The sequence below is a fragment of the Temnothorax americanus genome, unplaced genomic scaffold (assembly GCF_048541705.1).
Source record: "Temnothorax americanus isolate GAGA-0224 unplaced genomic scaffold, ASM4854170v1 Scaffold69, whole genome shotgun sequence".
Taxonomy (NCBI): Eukaryota; Metazoa; Arthropoda; class Insecta; order Hymenoptera; family Formicidae; genus Temnothorax; species Temnothorax americanus.
The window spans coordinates 705,626-726,355 of record NW_027509791.1 but is presented as its reverse complement, the minus strand read 5'-3'; the positions used below and the strand labels follow the sequence as shown (position 1 = coordinate 726,355).

The following is a 20,730-nucleotide window of genomic DNA, read 5'->3' as shown; positions in this document are numbered from 1 at the left end:
GGGTTCGATAGCTTCTAATACTTCAGTAACGCATTCTTTCGATAATCGGAATCGAGCGTGAAAATCAACATCGTCAAACTCGTAAAAATAAGCAGGTTGTCTTCTAACATTATTTGGTCTTCGATTAACCATATCAGCAAAATCTTCATCATCTGATGACGATAATACATGTGCAAAAGCCATATTGTATAGAAAGAGACTTTGAGATTTCAATGAATCTTGGGAGAATATATTCCGTAAATTAAATACTCCTTTTCTCAATTCAACACGTGAAGCACACTGCACACGACAATACATAACCTTATAATTGCGAAACGTGCGAAACTGTCAAATGGCGCCACGGTCCTCACACTCTTCACGGTCGTAAACCTCGGTTAAATTGGTTGAACGCCCAAAATCGGAGGTTCATCTTTAACCGAGGCAAGTAAACGTTAACGAAGGTTTAAGGCAGTTGTGAAACGCCACAAATGCGCTAAACCGAGTTCAGCGAGTTAAACTTCGGTTAACTCTAGTTAACCGTGAATTGTGGAACCGGTAATAGTAATTTTTTCAAGTCAAAATAATGAAATACTGTAAATGCGGCAACCGATTTTAAAGTCGCTGGAGTCGTTTTGACTCCGGTGTGACTGTTATGAAATTGTAGATAAGTATGACCACAAAGAGTTAACAAACAAAAATTTCATTGTCAAAACATCTCAATATCAACTTCAAGAATTTATAGTAATACATGAGAATTCATGTTTAAAAAATATCAAAATAGCCCTACCCTGACTTTAAATTTCATCTGGGGTCAAACAAACATTACGTTTTACATTCTACACATATTTTACATTCTACTTCAGTCTTAGTCTAAAAAATTTTTTAATAGACGTATTTTTTTTAAACATTTTTGCAACAGTCATATTAAACAGTTTTTCCGGTATACCTCTATACAAAACATACATATACAGGGTGTTGAAAAAAGGTGATACCAAATTTGAGAAGTATGTAGTACTCATAAACCAAGAAGTCTTAAAAAAAACAATTCTCAAAAACCATTTATTTCCGAGTTATAAAGAATATAAAGCATTTTCTACAGCAGATGTTCGATGTGCCCTCCATTCATTTCTATACACAATTCGGTATACTTTCTCATTGAAGATCGAACATGTTCAAAAATTTCAGGTTTATTTCGTATTAACAAAAAGTTTTTTATTTTTTGTATCAGTTTATCCAATGTGTCAACTAATGTGTACACTATGTTCTTCAAATGTCCCCATAAATAAAAGTTGAACGGATTTAAATCCCATGAACGAAATGGCCATACAACTAGACCGTCATCACTTCCTATCCACTTTTCCTGAAAACAATTGTTTAAATGTTGCCTAACAATCATAAGAAAAATTCGCAGGAGCACCATCGTGCATGAACCACGGTTGTTGTCTACGTAGAAGAGGAATATTTTCCAAAAGTTTGATGATGTTCATTATTCGTCAACCTTAGAAGCTCGTGAAGAACGGGTCGCGTGTAAATACGTTATACTAGAGACCCTCTAATCAGAGACTGGCCATAAGGGGGCCACTTTTGATTGGTCCGTCATTTTTCTTCAAAAACAAGAGAAAGAAAGAGATATAAGAGAGAACGAGAAAACAATATAAATGTAAAGGATCTCTATGAATTAATGTATATCACTTTCTCTTTCTCTCTTATAACCTTCTCTCTCGCAGGATTTTGAAAAAATCGCCTGATGGCCAGTCTCTGATTACAGGGTCTCTACGTTATACAATGCATAATCGTAAAACGAATGGAGAATACATCGAATACTTTATAACTTGGAAATAAATGGTTTTTGGAGTAATAATTATTAAGACTTTTCACGAGTACTACACACTCTTAAAATTTGGTAACACACCTTTTTTCAACACACTGTATATATACAGGGTAAATGGAAAGATGAGGTCACCTCCAACTAGGAGGTGAAAGAGGAGCTTAAGTAGAATAAAAAAATGGATATAAACTTTTGTCGTATTCGCTATGGTTTAGTAAGTGTAGCACTTCATACATATAGTATTTTATATCTGCAAACTAAACATACAATACATTGTTGAAGACCTTTACTAGAATAAGTGTTCAAAATGCTTTTCTCGCAAGCATAATTTTCTCGATCCACATGTCCACATTATGCCTTTAGACGATGGTGTAGTTGAAGTACACCTGTCTCTCTTATCCTTCGATGTAAGGCTTCAAACATTCGTCTATTAAGGATGTTTTCGCCGCAGAAATCGCATCTGAATATTCTCTCTCAGCTGTGGCAGCATTGCCACCACAAAACCCATAAAGATAATGCATATCGCGATATTCCTTGTTAAAGCGGGGAGCACACACTTCTGCACAACGCATAATGCGTAAGCATAAGAAAATTGATTGGTCCATACACATGTGCATAAGGAAATAGACCAATCAGTTTTCTTATGCTTACGCATTATGCGTTGTGCAGAAGTGTGTGCTACCCGCTTTAGTTTCTATCTGTGATCTCACTATACAATTTTCTGTGTAAAGCACTTGGTTGTCTTCACTCTTTCTTTTAGTATTGTTGTAGATACAGTCTGACTGAACACAGTAGTCTTTTAAATAAAGCATAGAGACATCAAGAGACATGACGACAACAGATATGGACACAGTACGGACGCAGTAAACACAATTGGCTCACAAATCACAACATTAAATATTCAGCATAAATAGTCTAATGGGTCTCTAGAAGAGTGTTCAGAAGAAGGTTGATCATATTTATTTTGCAAATGTAAAACCTACAACACACCTGTATTTACTATAAATCATAGCGAATACAACGAAAGTTTATGTACTTTTTTTATTCTACTCAAGCTCCTCTTTTATCTCCTAGTTTATTGACCTTACTTTTCCATACACAATGTATATAAATCAGGATGAATCACTTAAGACTGGCTACCTGAATAACTACCACAAAAAATGCTTCAAGTAAAAATTGTGAAGGAGACATCTTGCGGATATTTTTTCCCAGATGGAAGTACTTAGAAGATTTGAAGGTCACCTTTATTCTTTTAAATGGGACCATGCATTTTCGAACACCTATGATTACAACCTTTTCCAAGACAGTTTCAATGGTCATGGACATGAAAAAAGTTAAAAAATAAAAATTAATCGTGAATATTTTCGAAACAGAATATACTCGTGGTTTTATTAATTAAATCAAATTGAAATATTCACGAAAAATTTTCATTTTTTAACTTTTTTCATGTCCATGACTTTGAACAACCATGACCATTGAAACTGTCTTGGAAAAAACTTCAATCGTAGGTGTTCGAAAATGCATGCTTTCCCAGTTAAAAAATGAAGATAACCTTTTAAATCTCCGAAGCACTTACATACCCATGAAAAATTGCACCTCAAGATGTCCTTGTCGATACCACACAACTTTTACTTGAAGCATTTCTTCCGTGACCCTATCAATGACGTATATACATAGACTAAACATTCCTATACTTCTGCTACAGCAGCGATTGACATCAAGGTCGGTAGCGCCATCGTCCATTTACCGACTTTGGTTGACGTTGAAGGCTGCGGTCCACTTGAAAGACAGAGCGAGATAGTTGATTTGGTTCTAGTGCTTTCTCACTTTGTGTCTTTCTGTCTTTTTCTATAACTCTCTGCTAATATAATATTTTCAATTTTCTCTCTTTCTTTCTCACGAATAATAGCGACTTTTGACAGTCACTCTAAGATGGAGTAAGAAAACAGTAGAGTAGACACACAATATAACTTTCTCACTGTTCTAAACTGCCAACTTCCGGCTTCACGTCAATAGACGGAATGTTTGGTTCTACATTAACCATGTCACTGATATATAAGTAAATATATATATATATATATATATATATATATATATATATACATATATATTTATTTATTTATTTACTTATATAATATGTTCTGATCTATTTTTTTTTAATTCTGTCCTCTCATTACTTTTATTAGAATTAAAATAAAACATTCTAACATGAAATGAATTATAAATTAAATTCTAGAAAATATATTTTTTATAACAATCAATATATTGATAATGGAAATTTAAATATTGCAGCAAAAATTTTCTTAAAAACATTTTATTTTCTCCAGGAAACATGTACGTTATCTGTCCGATATCTTTGAGCACAAGTAGTTCGCATCCAAGGAGTACTACCCTTACATTTGTATTGGAGTAATCCGGCGACCGCGATCATAACACCATTATCTATACAGAACCGCTCATCCGTCGCATAAAGAGTTGCGTTCCTTTCCTTACACATGACACCCATCATTTCCTGCAGTCTTTCATTACATCCTACACCACCCACGATCAATACCTCATTCGAGCCTACATGCGCCATTGCACGTTCTACAATATTATTCGATGTAAACAAACAAGGAAAAAAACGAGAGAAAAATTCATCTACTTGGAATTACCTGTGATTTCGATAAGCATGGCAAACACAGTCTCTTGCAAAGAGAAACATAAATCTTCAGGAGTAAACTCTTTCGTATCAAGCCACTTGGAAAGATGTTCCTCTATGTAACTCAAAATACCAGAGAATGATACGTCCATCCCTTTTACAACATATGGTAGTGGTACCAATTTTTCACATCTTTTCACATCCATAAAATTTTAGTTGAATCCAGCAAACATGACATCCATGAGCATAAATTTAAGATTAATATTTATATTGAGAATAAACAATAGTCAGATAAAAATTTACTTGCTTTTTTGCTAACTGCTCTATATTATATCCAGGGGAAGGATTATTTGAAAGCTTTAGCAACCTTGCAAATCTGTCCAGACAATTTCCAACTGCTATATCAATTGTTTCGCCAAAAATGCGATATCTTTGTCGAGAATATGCGATGATTTGAGTATTTCCACCAGAAACATACAAAACAGTAGGATTTTCAGTACCAGTGATTAAACGTCCCATCTCAATATGGCCAATGCAATGATTGACTGCAACTATAGGTTTATTGTATAATTGAGCAACAGTCCTAGCTACTAAAGCAGCAACTGTCAATGGTGCTCCCATTCCAGGTCCCTTTGTATAACAAATAATATCCACATCCTTCAGACTAATCTTTGCATCGTCTAATGCTTTTTGCAAGATATCTAATATATGTTTCCTATGATGTTGCGCTGTCTCTCTAGGCAAGAAACCTAATATAAAAACATATCTAGATTACATGTTAAAATATTTACATATTACAACTATTTAGAATATGTACAGAAATATAAACTAGACCAATCTATATACATATATTAAAGTCCTCAAAAAATAGCTAATAAACTTTATTTGATAAATAACTAAAAAACTTATACTGTGTATAATATGTGCTTTTTATTTTTATCATTATTTTATTTTATTTTTACATTTGTATTGACAAATTAAGCTCAAACTAATAAAATTCATATAATAAATAATGAGAACACCAATGAAATAAGTAAACAAATATATATATATAATCTTAACGTACAGAATATACAATGTCCTGATTAATAAGAAAGTAAAAAAAAATTAATAACATTAATTTATTTTTGTAATCTAAGTAAAACTTGATTCTTATATATAACCTTTAATATTTTAAATATAAACCTAATTCAACACGTAAAAGATATTTTTTCAAAAAATAAAAATATTGTGTGGTGTGTGTGTATTTATAAGTAATATTTAAGAAATAAAACTTTATTTAAATATATTTTTTTCCCTTTTGTATTCCAACTAACTGCGGAAGTTAATTGAATCGTTTTGAAATGACAGATGGACATACAGTAAGTAGTACAAAAAAAAAATTAAATGGAAAATATAAATAACTCAAAAATTAACTTATATTAATAAATATAAAACATTTAATATATGCTTGCATATTTACAAAATATTATTTTGAGTTTACCTTCTCCAGGCGGAGTAACATAAGTGTGGCGTACGTTCGACAATACGTTTTGATCACGAATTATTCCTACACCCAATTTATTCGCGCTACCTTCAAATCCAATAACTACGACCATTATTTACAAGTTTTTTATTCTCTGTAGATTAAATAACAAATCGCAAACTTCCTCTTCTTTTTCTATATATATTTGATGACTTCCTCAGATTACTAATAAATAGATTAGCAACTCCCATAGTTTGCTTTGGAACAGTGTTTTGAACGCCACCTGGACCCCTATTCTGTAACTCGTAACGACAGTGTCGATATCGTTACGTTGTCGTTGCGCAGGTATACTATATGGAAAAAATGCTGCGCAACGACGATATAACGATACCGACACTGTCGTTAGAGTTACAGAATAGGGCTTCTGGGCTAATATACGTAGACGAATTAATATTCAATATGACCGATGTACTTCTAATACAGCATATTTAATAAGGCTGCGGTCCACTTGACGCTACAAGTACTTCGAAGCATTCCTCTTCTCCATTCTTTTAATGAAGAGAAAAGAAGAAAATAACTTCAAAGCATTTGTAGCGTCAAATGGACTGCAATCTAAAAGCAATTGTAAAATTAAATCAAAAAAAGAAAACAAAAAAGTTACAACTATAAAGTTATAAGCCTTAAAAATAGAAAATAACATTAGTTTAATTAAAGCATAATAGTTATTATTAAATTATAACTTAACAATTGCAACTTTTATAAGAATATGTGGGTAAGATAAATTTATATAAGTATTGACATATAAATATTATGATATAAATATAAGTATTATTTAATAAAAGAATTTTTACATTTTTCTTATATATCGTTTTTGCTTTTTTTTACAATGTTCGATAGCTTGCTTAAATATAATATTTGTAGGTATATGCCGAGTATCACGACCAGATAAAATTCTATTAATTGTTTTACAGAATGTATATAAAAATAGTTTTGTAATTTTTTGAATTATAGTAGATTTTAATTCTTCTTTATGTTCATTATATCTTATAAAATCTAAATTTAATTTTTCGTTTAAACGTGCACGTAACAAGGTGGAAACATTTTTGCGAAAACATACTGAAGAAATATTTTTGTTTAGAATTGAATCAGCTTCAATAAATGCATGTTTTAAAAAGGATATACACGGGTAAGTTAACGAAGGTTTCTCTCGTACATATTCTCTGTGAACTAATTGCATATATTCTTCACGTGTTGTATCTGTTGTTAAAAGACTCTGTTTACACGCTGGACAATTTTTGAATTGTTTCAAGTCTTTTTTGCAATCCAGCCAGCAACATACACTTGACTATTTCTATTCGATGAGATTTTATCCATTATTGTTGTATGCGTAATTTGAGATGTTTCTAGAGAATCTTCTTCTACTATTTGTTCTGTAGTGTTTACATGAGAAACGTTTTTCACAAATTGTTTAAATGTAAATAACAAATCACCGTCATTTTTATTTTCACAGTTAGAGCCCATAGACCCTTTCGAAGTCAAATTATTAATTAATAATGTTTTGTACGATCCACAGAATTGGCTACAAGAAGGATTAATATTTCTACGTCCGTGGCTACGAATCATACCAAAAAAATTTTCTAATGGGTCTTGATTAATATTTCTTGTCTTTAAGAACTGTATGCCTGCGTTATTTACTTTTTTCCATATGTTTTGAAAACCACGTAGAGTAAAAATCCAATTTTTTAAGGATGGTATGCACCTAACTGATTTTTTAGTTTTGGGATCTACATACCGCATGTGAGATAGTTTTTTAATAGCATATGGCCAAAAATCGTGATGTTTGCTATTTTCTTTTACTGCAACGCGTAAAGGAGTTTCCGGACGCAAAGTATGTGCGTTGACAGAATCAAACACTTTGTTAAAGAAATCTAATGCGATCGCTGTATCATATCCTTCCTTGTTTGGCATTTGTAAGGGACCAATCTGCGACTCAACAAATCCTCCTGCAAAGATAAATAAAATACATATAAATATATACATATAAATTAAAACAAAGTGATAATGTGATTACTACTTATCAAATTACCTTTGATTTTACTGTTGTATTCAACATATGCTGATAATCTTCCACTAAAAACTTGTGCAGCATTTTTAACTTTCATTTTCTTTATTTTTGATTTAATTACATGTTCATCAGTTAATGTTGGCACTTGACGATTTAATTAATGTATTTGTATTAATGTCCATCTTATATGCCAGCTCAATGACATCCCACGGTGCAAACTGTCGTTCATTTGTTTCTGAATTAGTAACATTAATTTCCAAATTTTTATATAATAAATTATTGCGTATTCCTTTCAAAAGATGCGGTGGATCATAGATAGGTACTATATTTTGCCCAAAAAGTTCAATAGTACCTCCTTAAAAAATAAAAATTATTTTATGTATTATTTTTATTATGTTTAATATATAATATATTAATTAAAACTAAAAATACTCACGATATTCTTGACCTGTCTGTATACATTTACTTCTTGAATCGTCGAGAAGTTTTTTAATGACTGTCATATTTGGCCCTCCTTGGTCGCATACTGTTGCGACAATTGTCAAACCAGCTTGAGTTAATTTATTTACTATTTCCTTAATACATCTTAGTAATTGTGGAGATTTTGTTTGACTTTTGCAGAAGTTGTAACTTAATGGAATTTTCCATCCTGTCCAAATTTCTCGTGCCATAAAAACTAATACGTTACATGATCGGCTAGTAATGATGTGCGTCTATGTCCCCAATCTTCAAAGCCAATTATTTTGTCATTTGATTGGTCATATTGTAAATTGGCTTCTAACGACATCTCGTCCCACATTAGTACACATAATTTATCTCTTTCATCATTCATTCGTGCAACATGCTGCCGAAGATGCTCAAAAATAAATGTATTAATTCCTGGTTGTAGAGAAATAGTTCGTAACAAATATTTCAGAGTTGTAGGACTCGGTAAAACAAATAATTTTGATAATAATTTGTAACAAGCCCCGGATTGCTTATACAATGATAGTGCTAAAATTTTTTCTTCCAACGTAAATCTCCTTCCCTATATACACAAATAATAACAAAATAGATTTAGTTTTTACAATTTTTCTAATATAAAATTTTTGCAATGATTGATTGTATCTGCTAAAAAAAAGAGTACAAAATTAAAAAACCTGCGCGAACTGTCTTTCACAAATGACAAAGATTTACAAATTTATACAATTGCATGATTATAATTCAAAAAATATATTGTTCAAATATTGTGAACTTCGTTCTGGGCAGGTTGATTTTAATGTAGCTTTTAATTCATTAAATAATATTTTGAAATCTACCTTTGGAGCATACTTTGTGTTTCGTAATTGCATATCAAAGAACAATCTTTGTGTTGGAGTTAAACTATTGAACTTTTTGTAAAATTGTGTATTTGAAAACTTCTTTGCATCTTACAGGCGTGTTTTATAATCTATTATTTGTCTTTTCATTCGGTTTCTTTCCTTCGCTAATTTTACAGTTTTCTTATATAGTTTTTGTGCTCTTGGTGTTAAATGGCATTGTCTTGTAACAGAACCAAGTATATTTCTTGAGGTACTTGGTGTACTGGGAGTACTGGGACGATTAACTTCTTTATCTGCGATATTATTTTGATCGTTTTATAACGCACTTGTTTCTGCACATATAAAATTACTTGTAGAAGTTTCATATTAAACTCATGACTATTTTGAGATTGTGAATGTAACTCATTGTCAGTTGTATTTGTTTCAGATTCTAAATACAGCTCAGTTGTACTTGTAGAAGTTTCATTACACTCATGACTGGTCTGAGATTGTGAATGTAACTCATTGTCAGTTGTATTTGCTTCAGATTCTAAATGCAGCTCAGTTGTGTTTGTAGAAGTTTCATTACACTCATGACTGGTTTGAGATTGTAAATGTAACTCATTGTCAGTTGTATTTGCTTCAAATTCTAAATGTATCTCAGTTATACTTGTTTCAGATTGTGAATGTTGCTCAGTAGTATTTATATCATTCACCTCTGTATTAACTGTCTGTGCATTACATATATTTAAACTAGGTACTGCATTATGTTTCAGTATTCGACGATTGACAGAGTAAATATAATCTTCAGGCAAAAAATGTAAGTGGCATACTCTATATTTTCTTAAATCCTCTGATGAAGTATTGAAAATAATACTATTGTTTACAATTTCTTTCCATTTTTGTGATAATGTAGGATTTTTTGGAAAAAAATGGCCAGGATCCTTTGAGTTTGATTTACAGCCTGGTACAATGCAAAACCACTCTACTTTTACCATGATTAAAGTTGAAAACTGCAAAAGTATAAGAAACTTAAAAATATGTCTTTATTATCTCATCTTATTAGGCATACACGCGAACATAATTAGCAAAAATTCTGTTCACAAACTTTTATGCAAAACAACATTAAAATACCTTACCTTTGTCGCGATGAACCGTCGTCGATCCGCCGATGACCGCGTCACCGTCTTGGTCTCCCTGCCTCCACGACGTGGACACGCAGCATCCGGATTCCAGCAAAGCGGGCCGAAGGGCAACACCCTTAAGATCAACATATATAAAAGCATACAACTAAATAAAGCAATCATAACCTTTTATTATCGGTCGCTGCGATATTTATATATTTATATTGTTTATATAAAACTTACCTTATCAGAGAATATTCTTCACACGCTCCACACACAATGTAGTTTATTTCCTTTCAATCGCTTTTCTCTATAATTAATAAGCTCACGTTTTACAATAGACCACGTGTATGTATATGTTCACACGGTTTAGCCGTTGAATTGATGTAAACGCCACCTGGGACAATATACCAGAATGAACTAACGCGGCCTGAATTTTTATATGGGAGTTGACCGTGCACTACACCCATGGTGTATGTATGTACTATGTAATACAGTATAAAGATGCTCATTGGTCCAGCGGTCTTATGCTATGCTTATGCTAAGCTATGCATTTTTGTGTGCGATGGCCTTAAGGCTGATTTATAGAGGCCGTAACTGTTGATTTAAGCCGCAATTTTTAAGAAATTGACCAATCACAGTCGATTGTTCTTCTCACATTCGACTGTAATTGGTCAATTTCTTAAAGATTACGGCTTAAATCAACGGTTACGGCCTCTATAAATCAGCCTTTAATAAACGTATGCAAACCGTATGTTCACTCTAGAGTTCTAAAGAGAGAAGCGACATTGATGTCCGAACTTCTGATTGGTAATCTGATTCGTATTCTGATTGGATATCCCCTCCTAAGTTAGCAGCCATATTGGGACCGGAGCTGACCACGATCTTACATACGTATGTACATACATATGTACAACTGACATAGTTAGGTTAGGTGAAATCCAAGAGGCCGAAAGAGAAAAAGGACTGGTTAGATTATAATATTAAAATAATTATTGTTGTAAATAGACAGTCATATATATAACCCATTTGATTTATATCGGTTCTTATCTTTCTTACAGTTTTAAATATTAATTAATGATAAATAAATATGGTAAAAAGGTGCGAAGTTTCTGGCTGCCCTGTTAGGCAAGGTAAAGGGTTACGATTATTTTATTTTCCAAAATGTGAAAAGCGACGTTTACTTTGGCAATCTTGGATAAGAGTCAACCGACCTGGATGGAGCCCTAAAACGAATAGCCGCATATGTGATATAATTACCTAATTATCTTTATGTCACCATATGACATTCTGCTGTGATATGATTTTACGTTTTGAATAATGTAACATTTCTATTATTTTGTATATTTATTTTCAGTTGCACTGTATATTTGGGAAGCGCTCACTTCCTAACAAAATAAAAAAATATTAATGTTCAAATACATTATGATTTTATTGGAATAATGCATTCAATAAAATTAGAATCGATTGTATATATACAATACGTCATTTACCTCTTTGCATGACATTTTCAATTTTCACCATCAATTATCACTCAATCACCACATTTATTCAATAAAAAACATGAAGAGAATAAAACTGCAACATGTATTAAACATGTGTATCGAACATTTTAACCTCACGCTGACGGAGTATGTTTATATATATTAAATGGAGTTTGATGTTTGATGACATGGAGCGGTCCCAATATGGCGGTGCTGGAGGTGATGGTGGGGATGCGAAGTCTGTAGTAGGGGTTCGATGTCGCTTCTCTCTTTATATAGAACTCTAGTTCACTCTAGCTAAAGCGGGGAGCACACACTTCTGCATTAAGCTAGCCACACACACTTTCCGTAGAACGTAACAGTAGGATTTCGACCAATCGCGTTGCTCGATTCAAAAACGTACGGCCATACGTTCCCGAATCGAGTAACACGATTGGTCGAAATCCTACTGTTACTGTTATGAAAAAGTGTGTGTCCGGGGCCTTAAGGGGCCAAGGTTCTTGGCACATAGAAAAACTTAAGCAGTAAAACTTAAGCAGTAAGAAATCAACGGTATGGATTCGCTACCGCTTAGGGCCGTGCCTTAAGTTCTTAATTGTGATTGGCTGATTTGCTTACTGCTTGAGTTTTACTGCTTAAGTTTTTCTATGTGCCACGGCCTTAAGCATAAGAAAACTGATTGGTCTATTTCCTTATGCACATGTGTATGGACCAATCAGTTTTCTTATGCTTACGCATTATGCGTTGTGCAGAAGTGTGTGCTCCCAGCTTTAATGGAGGATTCACATTGCGTCCGATCACGTCCGATGTTCGACGTACGACGATCCGACATCCAATAACAGAATTTATTATTAGAGACAAAAATTTCCTATTGGATGTCGGATCGTCGTATGTCGAACATCGGACGCAGTGTGAATCCTCCATAAGCGGGGAGCACACACTTCTGCACAACGAATAATGCGTAAGCATAAGAAAATTGGTTTATTTTCTTATGCACATGTGTATGGACCAATCAATTTTTTTATGCTTGCGCATTATGCGTTATGCAGAAGTGTGTGCTCCCCGCTTAAACGGTATCGTTTTCTATTAGTCGGCGACCATTTGTTTTAAAAACGGAAACAGAGAGAGAAGAGCGAGCAAGAAAGCCAGGGCAAGAACATTATTGCCGTAGCGTCTGGCTGATATAGAGGCCGTAACCGTTGATTTAAGCCGTAATCTTTAAGAAATTGACCAATCACAGTCGAATGTGAGAAGAACAATCGACTGTGATTGGTCAATTTCTTAAAGATTACGGCTTAAATCAACGGTTACGGCCTCTATAAATCAGCCTTAAGGCCTTGACTGGTCAGCGTAACGTAACGTTAGTCAACGCACATGAAACGTATCGGTCAGAGCCTCCGCACGAGCTCTCGCATGGTAACGTAACGTAGATCAACGCACAAGAAACGCGCCGTTAAGTGATAAGGCCATCGCACACAAAATGCATAGCTTAGCATAAGCGTAGCATAAGACCGCTGGACCAATGAGCATCATATGTAAATCAAATGGCGACTTTATGCTGGATGCTCATTGCTTTAAGCGGGGAGCACACACTTCTCCATAACGCATAATGCGTAAGCATAAGAAAATTAATTGGTCCATACACATGTGCATAAAGAAATAGACCAATCAATTTTCTTATGCTTACGCATTATGCGTTGTGCAGAAGTGTGTGTCCGGGCCCTTAAGGTCATCGCACACAAAATTGCATAGGCTGCATAAGCATAGCATAAGACCGCTGGACCAATGAGCATTTTATGTAAATCAATATGGCGACTCTATGCTGGATGCTCATTGGTCCAGCGGTCTTATGCTATGCTTATGCAGCCTATGCAATTTTGTGTGCGATGGCCTTTAGCGGTCTTATGCTATGCTTATGCTAACCCAGGTAGCAGACAGTCGTCATAATGACGTGATTTTTACGTCATTTTATGACGTATGTTACGTCATTTATTCCTAGAGTTTAACGTAAAAATGACGTATTTTACACGGTCCTAAGTCACATCCCAAAGACGTCATTTTCTGACGTTTTATTGACGGCAAAAATAGGTCCAATGTACGACATACCGGTTTCTAGAAATGTTTTTTATGAAATTAAAATTTTAAAATGTCTACTTGATAAACGTTTATAAAAATATGTTCTTTTTCTTTATTTAAGAAAAAAAAGCTTTTTTAACTGTTTCGTTACATGCCATGTGCATATAGCCGCTCCTCTCAAGGCGGTCACCCATCCTAGTACAGTACCGCGTCGGAGTCGCTTGATTTCGATGATCCAGTGGACAGTGACGATCTTCTCACCCTGATGCTTCCTTATTAACTGTACTTGTGTATAACAGGTACATCTTTAAAATGTTCAAAAATCTTGTAATGATATCTTCTTGATAGTTCTAACACTGCATGAAGTAGTTATCATAAAACTATAATTACACACGCAACTAGATCCACTTATACCATAAATTCACCACGTCAATCATAAAGTTACGAAACACTTTATAAATGTAGGAATATACCTGTGAAAAATATTGTGAAAAATATGTCATTTTTACGTTAAACTTTAGAAATAAATGACGTAACATGCGTCATAAAATGACGTAAGAATCACGTCATTATGACGACTGTCTGCTACCTCAATTAAACGTCTATACAATGTCATTTTACAAAGTCTTTTTGACGTATTAAAACATGACGTTAAATATACGTCACTTAATCGACGAATGACGTTACTGACCAATTATGACCAAATATTGACGTCAAAATGACGAGTGCTTGCTACCTGGGAAGCTATGCATTTTGTGTGCGATGGTCTATAGCGAATCCATACCGTTGATTTCTTACTGCTTAAGTTTTTCTATGTGCCAAGGCCCTTTAAGTGTTTGTCTACAATAGGTGTTTTAAGCCCTAAGCCCTAAAAAATTGACTAATTGCAGTCAATTATTCTCCTCAAATTCAACTGTGATTGAACAGTTTCTTAAAGATGCAATTTCACGCTGCGAATAAAAGCTGGCGTTTTACCCCCTTTCCATCAATTTTCGCCAAAATAGCAAATTCAGCGAATAAACGCTCAAAGTTCGACACAGTCCAACTTTTAGCGAATTGAAGCTACGGTCTTGTATACAACGTCCTAAAGCAACGGTGAAATTTAAATTATTTTTATAAAAATGTATAAGAAAAAAACGAAATTATGGCTGAAGAGTTTATTGAACCCTAAGGCTGAGTTCCCACTGAGCGCGTCACGCGTCGCGTCGTCCGAGTTGAACCAATCAAAACATCCTATTTTGATCGATCCCGTCACAAGAATGTAATGAAATGGAATGTTTTGATTGGTTAACTTGTGACGCGACGCGACGCGTGACGAGCCAGCCTTATGAGCACAGTTGACGGAAAGTCGACGGTATGTCGATTTTTATAAGTCGACTTCTAGTCGGCTTCTAAAAATGGCGGAAAGTCGACTAAAAGTTGACTTCTAAATAGGCAATTTCTAAAAATGGCGGAAAGTCGACTAAAAGTCGACTTTTAAATAGTCGACTTATAAAAGTCGATTTTCCGTCGACTTTTATAAGTCGACTTCTAGTCGACTTCTAAAAATAACGGAAAGTCGACTAAAGGTGCGTTCCGAAATTCACTGACAGTACTGCCAGTACTGAGTACTGGGTGTTTCCGACAAGTAGTCGGATTTCTAATCGGCTCGAGCAGTGGTACTCAATTAGTTCATTTCGAAAAATCCCCTAAACTAATCTTTGCTGTCTCAGCACTCGGATTACGGATTACTGCGTTGCGTTGTGAGGAGCAAGTCGCAATTGTTCTCTCTGAAAGTTGAGTTCGTTGAGTTTTAATCAAAGCAGAGAAATAGGTACGTATTATTGTTCTAATAATTAACACTTTATTTTCTTTGAAATATACATTAAATAATAGAAGTATATGTACATACACGTTTCACTGACAGAAATCCCGAAAAACGAATTGTTAATCTCACTAACCTCTAACTTCACTTAACCTCACTACATTGATTGTTAATATGTAATTTAATTAAAGCAATATTTTTTTAAGCAGCTTGAAGACTTACAAGTCTTTTGAAATGGATGCGAGTGAGGACAGATCCATTGTGAGCAGAACTTTTTGGCAGGTATATTATAAAATTGAAAAATTTTTTTGTGTCTGGGAAGGTTTATTAAATATATATTTTTTGCTATTATATATTATATTGTACACATGTTTAGAATTAAAGGAACATATATTATTATATTATTTCAATAAATATATTTTTTTGTAACGATGCACCCCCACACATGCATCATTCCCGGCGAAGAACTGCCGGATGCCGCCTGACGATCTCCGTCAGGCGAGGAAAGGGCGCGGTGCGCCCACCTTATTTTTTAAACGAAAGAACCGCGATCGTGTGCGCGGCACTCCGCCGCACCGACATCTTCCCGGGTCTCCGACAGACACCGAGGGGAGCCGAACGCCGCCGAGCGCGAGCACGCTTACCGCCACGCCGATCCCGCTCCGCTCCGCCGGCGGCGCGGCTCACGCGGGAATCGGCCTCCCCTCCCTAGCGTACCACCCGGGCGAGTATAAAATACCGGCGCCGCGACAGATCGACACTCGCAATCCGAGCTTAGCTACCTGTGCTCCGCTACCCTCGGAGACGAGTACCTTTCCGCTTCCTAGGCCAGCTCACGAAACGGGGTACAGCGTTCTGTGCCTCGCTCGAGAGTTCTCGAGCGCTGACCGCCTTCCTACCCGGGACACCCCGTCTGCCACGGTAACCAGGGGTCGAGCGTGCTCGGCCTCTCGACAAGAGTTCTTGCCGCCGGAACAGTCGGACCTCCTCGTCAACCGATCGACCAGCCTAGCCCCTGGCCGTTCGTTTCCCTTACCTCCGCGCCGCATAATTAACACCGGATCATATCGCGAGAAAAGAAACCGCGCCGGATAACGCACACGCGCCCGCGCCGCGATTCTCGCGCCGCGGGCCGACCAGCCATTGGCCGGCCTCAAGGCCCGTTCGCACGCGTACCGCATCGCGCCGGTGCGGACCACCTGATTCGCGTCTGCCGCATAAACCGAATGCGCTCCCGACATTTGTAACTATCGCGACCGTCTTATAGAATACAATCCGCCCGCGGCCGCCGCATAAACCGAATGCGCTCCCGAAATTTGTAATTATCGCGACCGTCTTATAGAATATAATCCGCCCGCGTCCGCCGCATACACCGAATGCGTTGTAATTCTCGCGGCCGTCTCATAGCATATAATCCGCCCGCGTCCGCCGCATAAATCAGATGCGCTCCCGAAATTTGTAATTATCGCGACCGTCTTATAGAATATAATCCGCTCGCGTCCGCCGCATACACCGAATGCGTTGTACTTATCGCGGCTGTCTTATAGCATATAATCCGCCCGCGTCCGCCGCCTAAACCGAATGCGTTTCCGTACTCTGTAATTGAACCACTGTAATAAACCACGTTTCGTATCAAAACTGCCTTCTGTCTCTGGGCCTACCATCGAACTCCTGGTCCGGCGAGCTAGTCCGCGTTCGATAAAAACAGCCAAAAGGCAGGCCGTTACATTTTTTACAGAAAACTGTAAATGTTAGCTGGCTGTTGACAGACATCAACGTCTGTATCGAGACAGTTAACGCATTCACTATAAATATTGTTCATCATCACTTGGATGTATCAAAAACCTGCAAGTGAGGACAGATCCATTGAGCAGGACATTTTTGGTAGGTATATATTATAAAATTGAAAAATTTTTGTGCTAAGAAGATTAATTAAATATATATATATTTTTGCTATTATGTTATTGTATGTACACATGTTTAGAATGAGGAACATATATTATTATATTATTTCAATAAATATATTCCTTTACAGAAAACTAGATTTTAGCGGGCTGTTGACAAACATCGACAATTAAAGTCTGTATCGAGGCAAGTTAACGCATTCACTGTAAAATATCTCCTTCAAGGTAAATTCAAAATGTAATTCATATTGTTCCTTATCACTTGAATGTATCAAAAACCGCAATAAATTATTTACATTCTATTACATGTCTATTGAAATTGTTGCTGAACATAGGGATCATACAAGGATGGATATATTTCTTTTATGGAATTTTTTTTTTAATAACGATGAGGACAATGAAGCTAATTGGCAAATGCACCACGTTAGAGAACCGCATTTGAAAATTAGTAATTATTTTGAGAACATTGTTCTTTTCTATTCTGTCACAGGTGATGACAAGTTTGTATTATTTATCGTTTGAATTTCATACAGAATGCTATTTATGCCGAACCAGACGGAATAGTCATTACACACACACACACACACACACACACACACACACACACACACACACACACACACACACACACACACACACACCCACACCCACACCCACACCCACACCCACACCCACACCCACACCCACACCCACACCCACACCCACACCCACACCCACACCCACACCCACACCCACACCCACACCCACACCCACACCCACACCCACACCCACAGCCACACCCACACCCACACCCACACCCACACCCACACCCACACCCACACCCACACCCACACCCACACCCACACCCACACCCACACCCACACCCACACCCACACCCACACCCACACCCACACCCACACCCACACCCACACCCACACCCACACCCACACCCACACCCACACCCACACCCACACCCACACCCACACCCACACCCACACCCACACCCACACCCACACCCACACCCACACCCACACCCACACCCACACCCACACACACACACACACACACACACACACACACACACACACACACACACACATCCCTTAAGGGGATGCTAAAGCTAAGGCCGAACTTCCTCGACGTCGGTAATGTCAACTCTGTCAACTAAAAGCAAAGGCCGAACTGATATTGGAGACCTCGCGTGGTGACAACGCGAAACTTCGGTTTCAGTGTTACCAACTAATTTCAGGTTCTATGAAGTGGTGTATGTCCGTACACGTACACACACCACTGAATTGCTCACACGGACGCACGTGGAGAGACATATGCTATAGACGCGGCAACGCCGCGCGGCGTTGCCGCGTCTTGGATTCTTTAGCAATACGGCCTGAACCTGAAAATGCTTTCTGGCCGTCCGCGTAGCAGAAGGCAGTAACGTATCAAGGCTGATAAGCACCCGCTTTTTATAAATTACATATATTCTTATGCACACATGCGTATATATATATATATATGTATATATATATATATATATATATATATATATATAATATCTATCTAATTATTATGTGTATGTTTATAATTGTCTGATGACAAATAATAACAGTAGCACAATTGAGAATGTGAATTAGTATACATAGTATATATTGACGCGGGTACTTATTAGACTTGGCAATTTACTGCATCTCTTGCACCTCAAATAATTTTTTTCTTGTAATGTAAATGAATGATGTAAAACTATTTCAAAGGATCTATCGATCCATTCTTGATGGGGTAAAACAATAACTTCTATAACAAATGCAATAAATATTAAATTTATATAGTATTGATTTATTACACTCAGTCTCTTAGCATCAGAGTAGAGGGTAACGCAGCTGATGAACAGTATAGATATCAAACTGAATAAAAATCTTAATTATTATAACATAATGATATTAAGAATTAAGATTTTTATTCAGTTTGTTAATTATCTATAACTGCATAACGTGTGCAGTTTACGCCGAAGCGGCTGTTTTAACGCGAGCGATATGTTTCGTCGACGGATGATTAGCTAATTATGATTGTATACAGAATACTGGATATTTGCGTAAAGTATCGTTGCCTCGCGAATAAAGTCGAAGGACCGTCGAGAAGAGGAAACTCGCGGTGCTTTCATTTCCCTTCCGAGTGCGCTTTTCAATCTTTTATCCGTTTTCGCCCTCGTCTTCGTTTCCATTGTTAGTATGCGACAGCCGTTACTGCACTCCATGAAGAGTATCATTGCTTTGTCGAATAATACATAAGCAAAAGAGATGTTTTTCCTTGTGCTTAGAAATCCAAACAGATTTGATTTCGAGAATCATAAAGAAATTGTATTGTGTTACTTTCTTTCCATCGCGGCGAGTACCTAATCGTTTTTATACATTTATAGTTTACAAGTATACAGAGTACTTGAAAAGAAAGAAAAAAGGTGATCGTCGCGTTTTTTTTTTCACAGAGACGGGCAAACGTGTAACTGTGTTCACGTTGCCCGACTAAATCAAACTCGGATGCTACTAAGTATTTAGTTTTTATCCATCGGGACTTTAGGGTGCCGCGAATGCTGATATCAAGAATAATTATAATTTATCTTAGTGGAGTACGTACATCTTTTCGGCTTAGAAACGAAGACGATGACGATCAAACGAACGCTTCCGTTCTTGTCCCAAAATTGTTTTTGTTTTCTTTTGTAGCGAACGTTTCGAGGAATTTGCTTACGACGGTTCGTTAGCGGTAATTAACTGTTAGATCAGAACGAAAATCGCATTCGCCTTGCGCAGCAGGTTAATTTATGTGAGAAAGGATCAAGGCCGATAGTATAGTAACAGATTTATTAGTTACAATATATCACGCGGTATCGAGACGGACATAAACACAACACGCGCGCTCGTACATGAAGAAGACTCAATGCTGCCAATGACAAAATAAAAAAGTTTTTAGAATCGCGAAGCTAGCGCGTCTCGCCGCCAACACAAGAAAAGAACTAGTCACGCTTTCCGCCTTACCGACACGAAAACTAATGCTTCAATATTAACGATTATACGGAGCCGTCATATTTTCCACAACGCGTCGGGAAAAAATTG

The 20,730-nt window shown here is 36.4% G+C and overlaps 2 protein-coding genes and 1 long non-coding RNA gene across 6 annotated transcripts; 1 reads left to right on the top strand and 2 right to left on the bottom strand.

The window, feature by feature from the left end:
* Positions 1-4,082: 4,082 nt before the first annotated feature.
* On the bottom strand, positions 4,083-6,153 carry Tcs3 (Probable tRNA N6-adenosine threonylcarbamoyltransferase Tcs3). Its single transcript, XM_077421531.1, has 4 exons — positions 5,932-6,153; positions 4,756-5,197; positions 4,462-4,640; positions 4,083-4,393 (listed from the first exon to the last, which is right to left on the bottom strand). The coding sequence occupies exons 1-4, from the start codon at positions 6,044-6,046 to the stop codon at positions 4,122-4,124; spliced, it is 1,008 nt and encodes a 335-aa protein (XP_077277657.1). The 5' UTR covers positions 6,047-6,153; the 3' UTR covers positions 4,083-4,121.
* Positions 6,154-9,455: 3,302 nt separating this feature from the next.
* On the bottom strand, positions 9,456-12,107 carry LOC143905883 (uncharacterized). Of its 4 annotated transcripts, none has more exons than XR_013259355.1 (5): positions 11,876-12,107; positions 11,133-11,770; positions 10,626-10,779; positions 10,398-10,518; positions 10,195-10,271 (listed from the first exon to the last, which is right to left on the bottom strand). XR_013259355.1 is itself a non-coding variant. In XM_077421534.1 (3 exons), exon 3 carries the CDS (start codon positions 10,254-10,256, stop codon positions 9,486-9,488), a length of 771 nt encoding a protein of 256 aa, XP_077277660.1. In that variant the 5' UTR covers positions 10,257-10,271; positions 10,398-10,518; positions 10,626-10,646; the 3' UTR covers positions 9,456-9,485. The 4 variants fall into 4 exon arrangements, 1 of the variants encoding a protein (XP_077277660.1); XR_013259356.1 differs by having other exon boundaries at positions 11,643-11,770; XR_013259357.1 differs by having other exon boundaries at positions 11,133-11,766.
* A 3,504-nt stretch (positions 12,108-15,611) lies between these two features.
* Positions 15,612-18,577, top strand: LOC143905891 (uncharacterized). Its single transcript, XR_013259362.1, has 4 exons — positions 15,612-15,755; positions 15,956-16,024; positions 17,485-17,630; positions 17,782-18,577. It is a non-coding gene; the product is annotated as an uncharacterized LOC143905891 (long non-coding RNA).
* Positions 18,578-20,730: the final 2,153 nt, after the last annotated feature.

Coding starts and splice junctions, on each gene's coding strand:
- Tcs3 (XM_077421531.1), bottom strand. CDS start 6,046: ATGGTCGTAGTTATTGGATTTGAAGGTAGCGCGAATAAATTGGGTGTA. Junction 5,198..5,931: donor TGTTACTCCGCCTGGAGAAG/GTAAACTCAAAA, acceptor TTTTTATATTAG/GTTTCTTGCCTAGAGAGACA. Junction 4,394..4,461: donor CATGCTTATCGAAATCACAG/GTAATTCCAAGT, acceptor ATAATATTGTAG/AACGTGCAATGGCGCATGTA.
- LOC143905883 (XM_077421534.1), bottom strand. CDS start 10,256: ATGGTAAAAGTAGAGTGGTTTTGCATTGTACCAGGCTGTAAATCAAAC.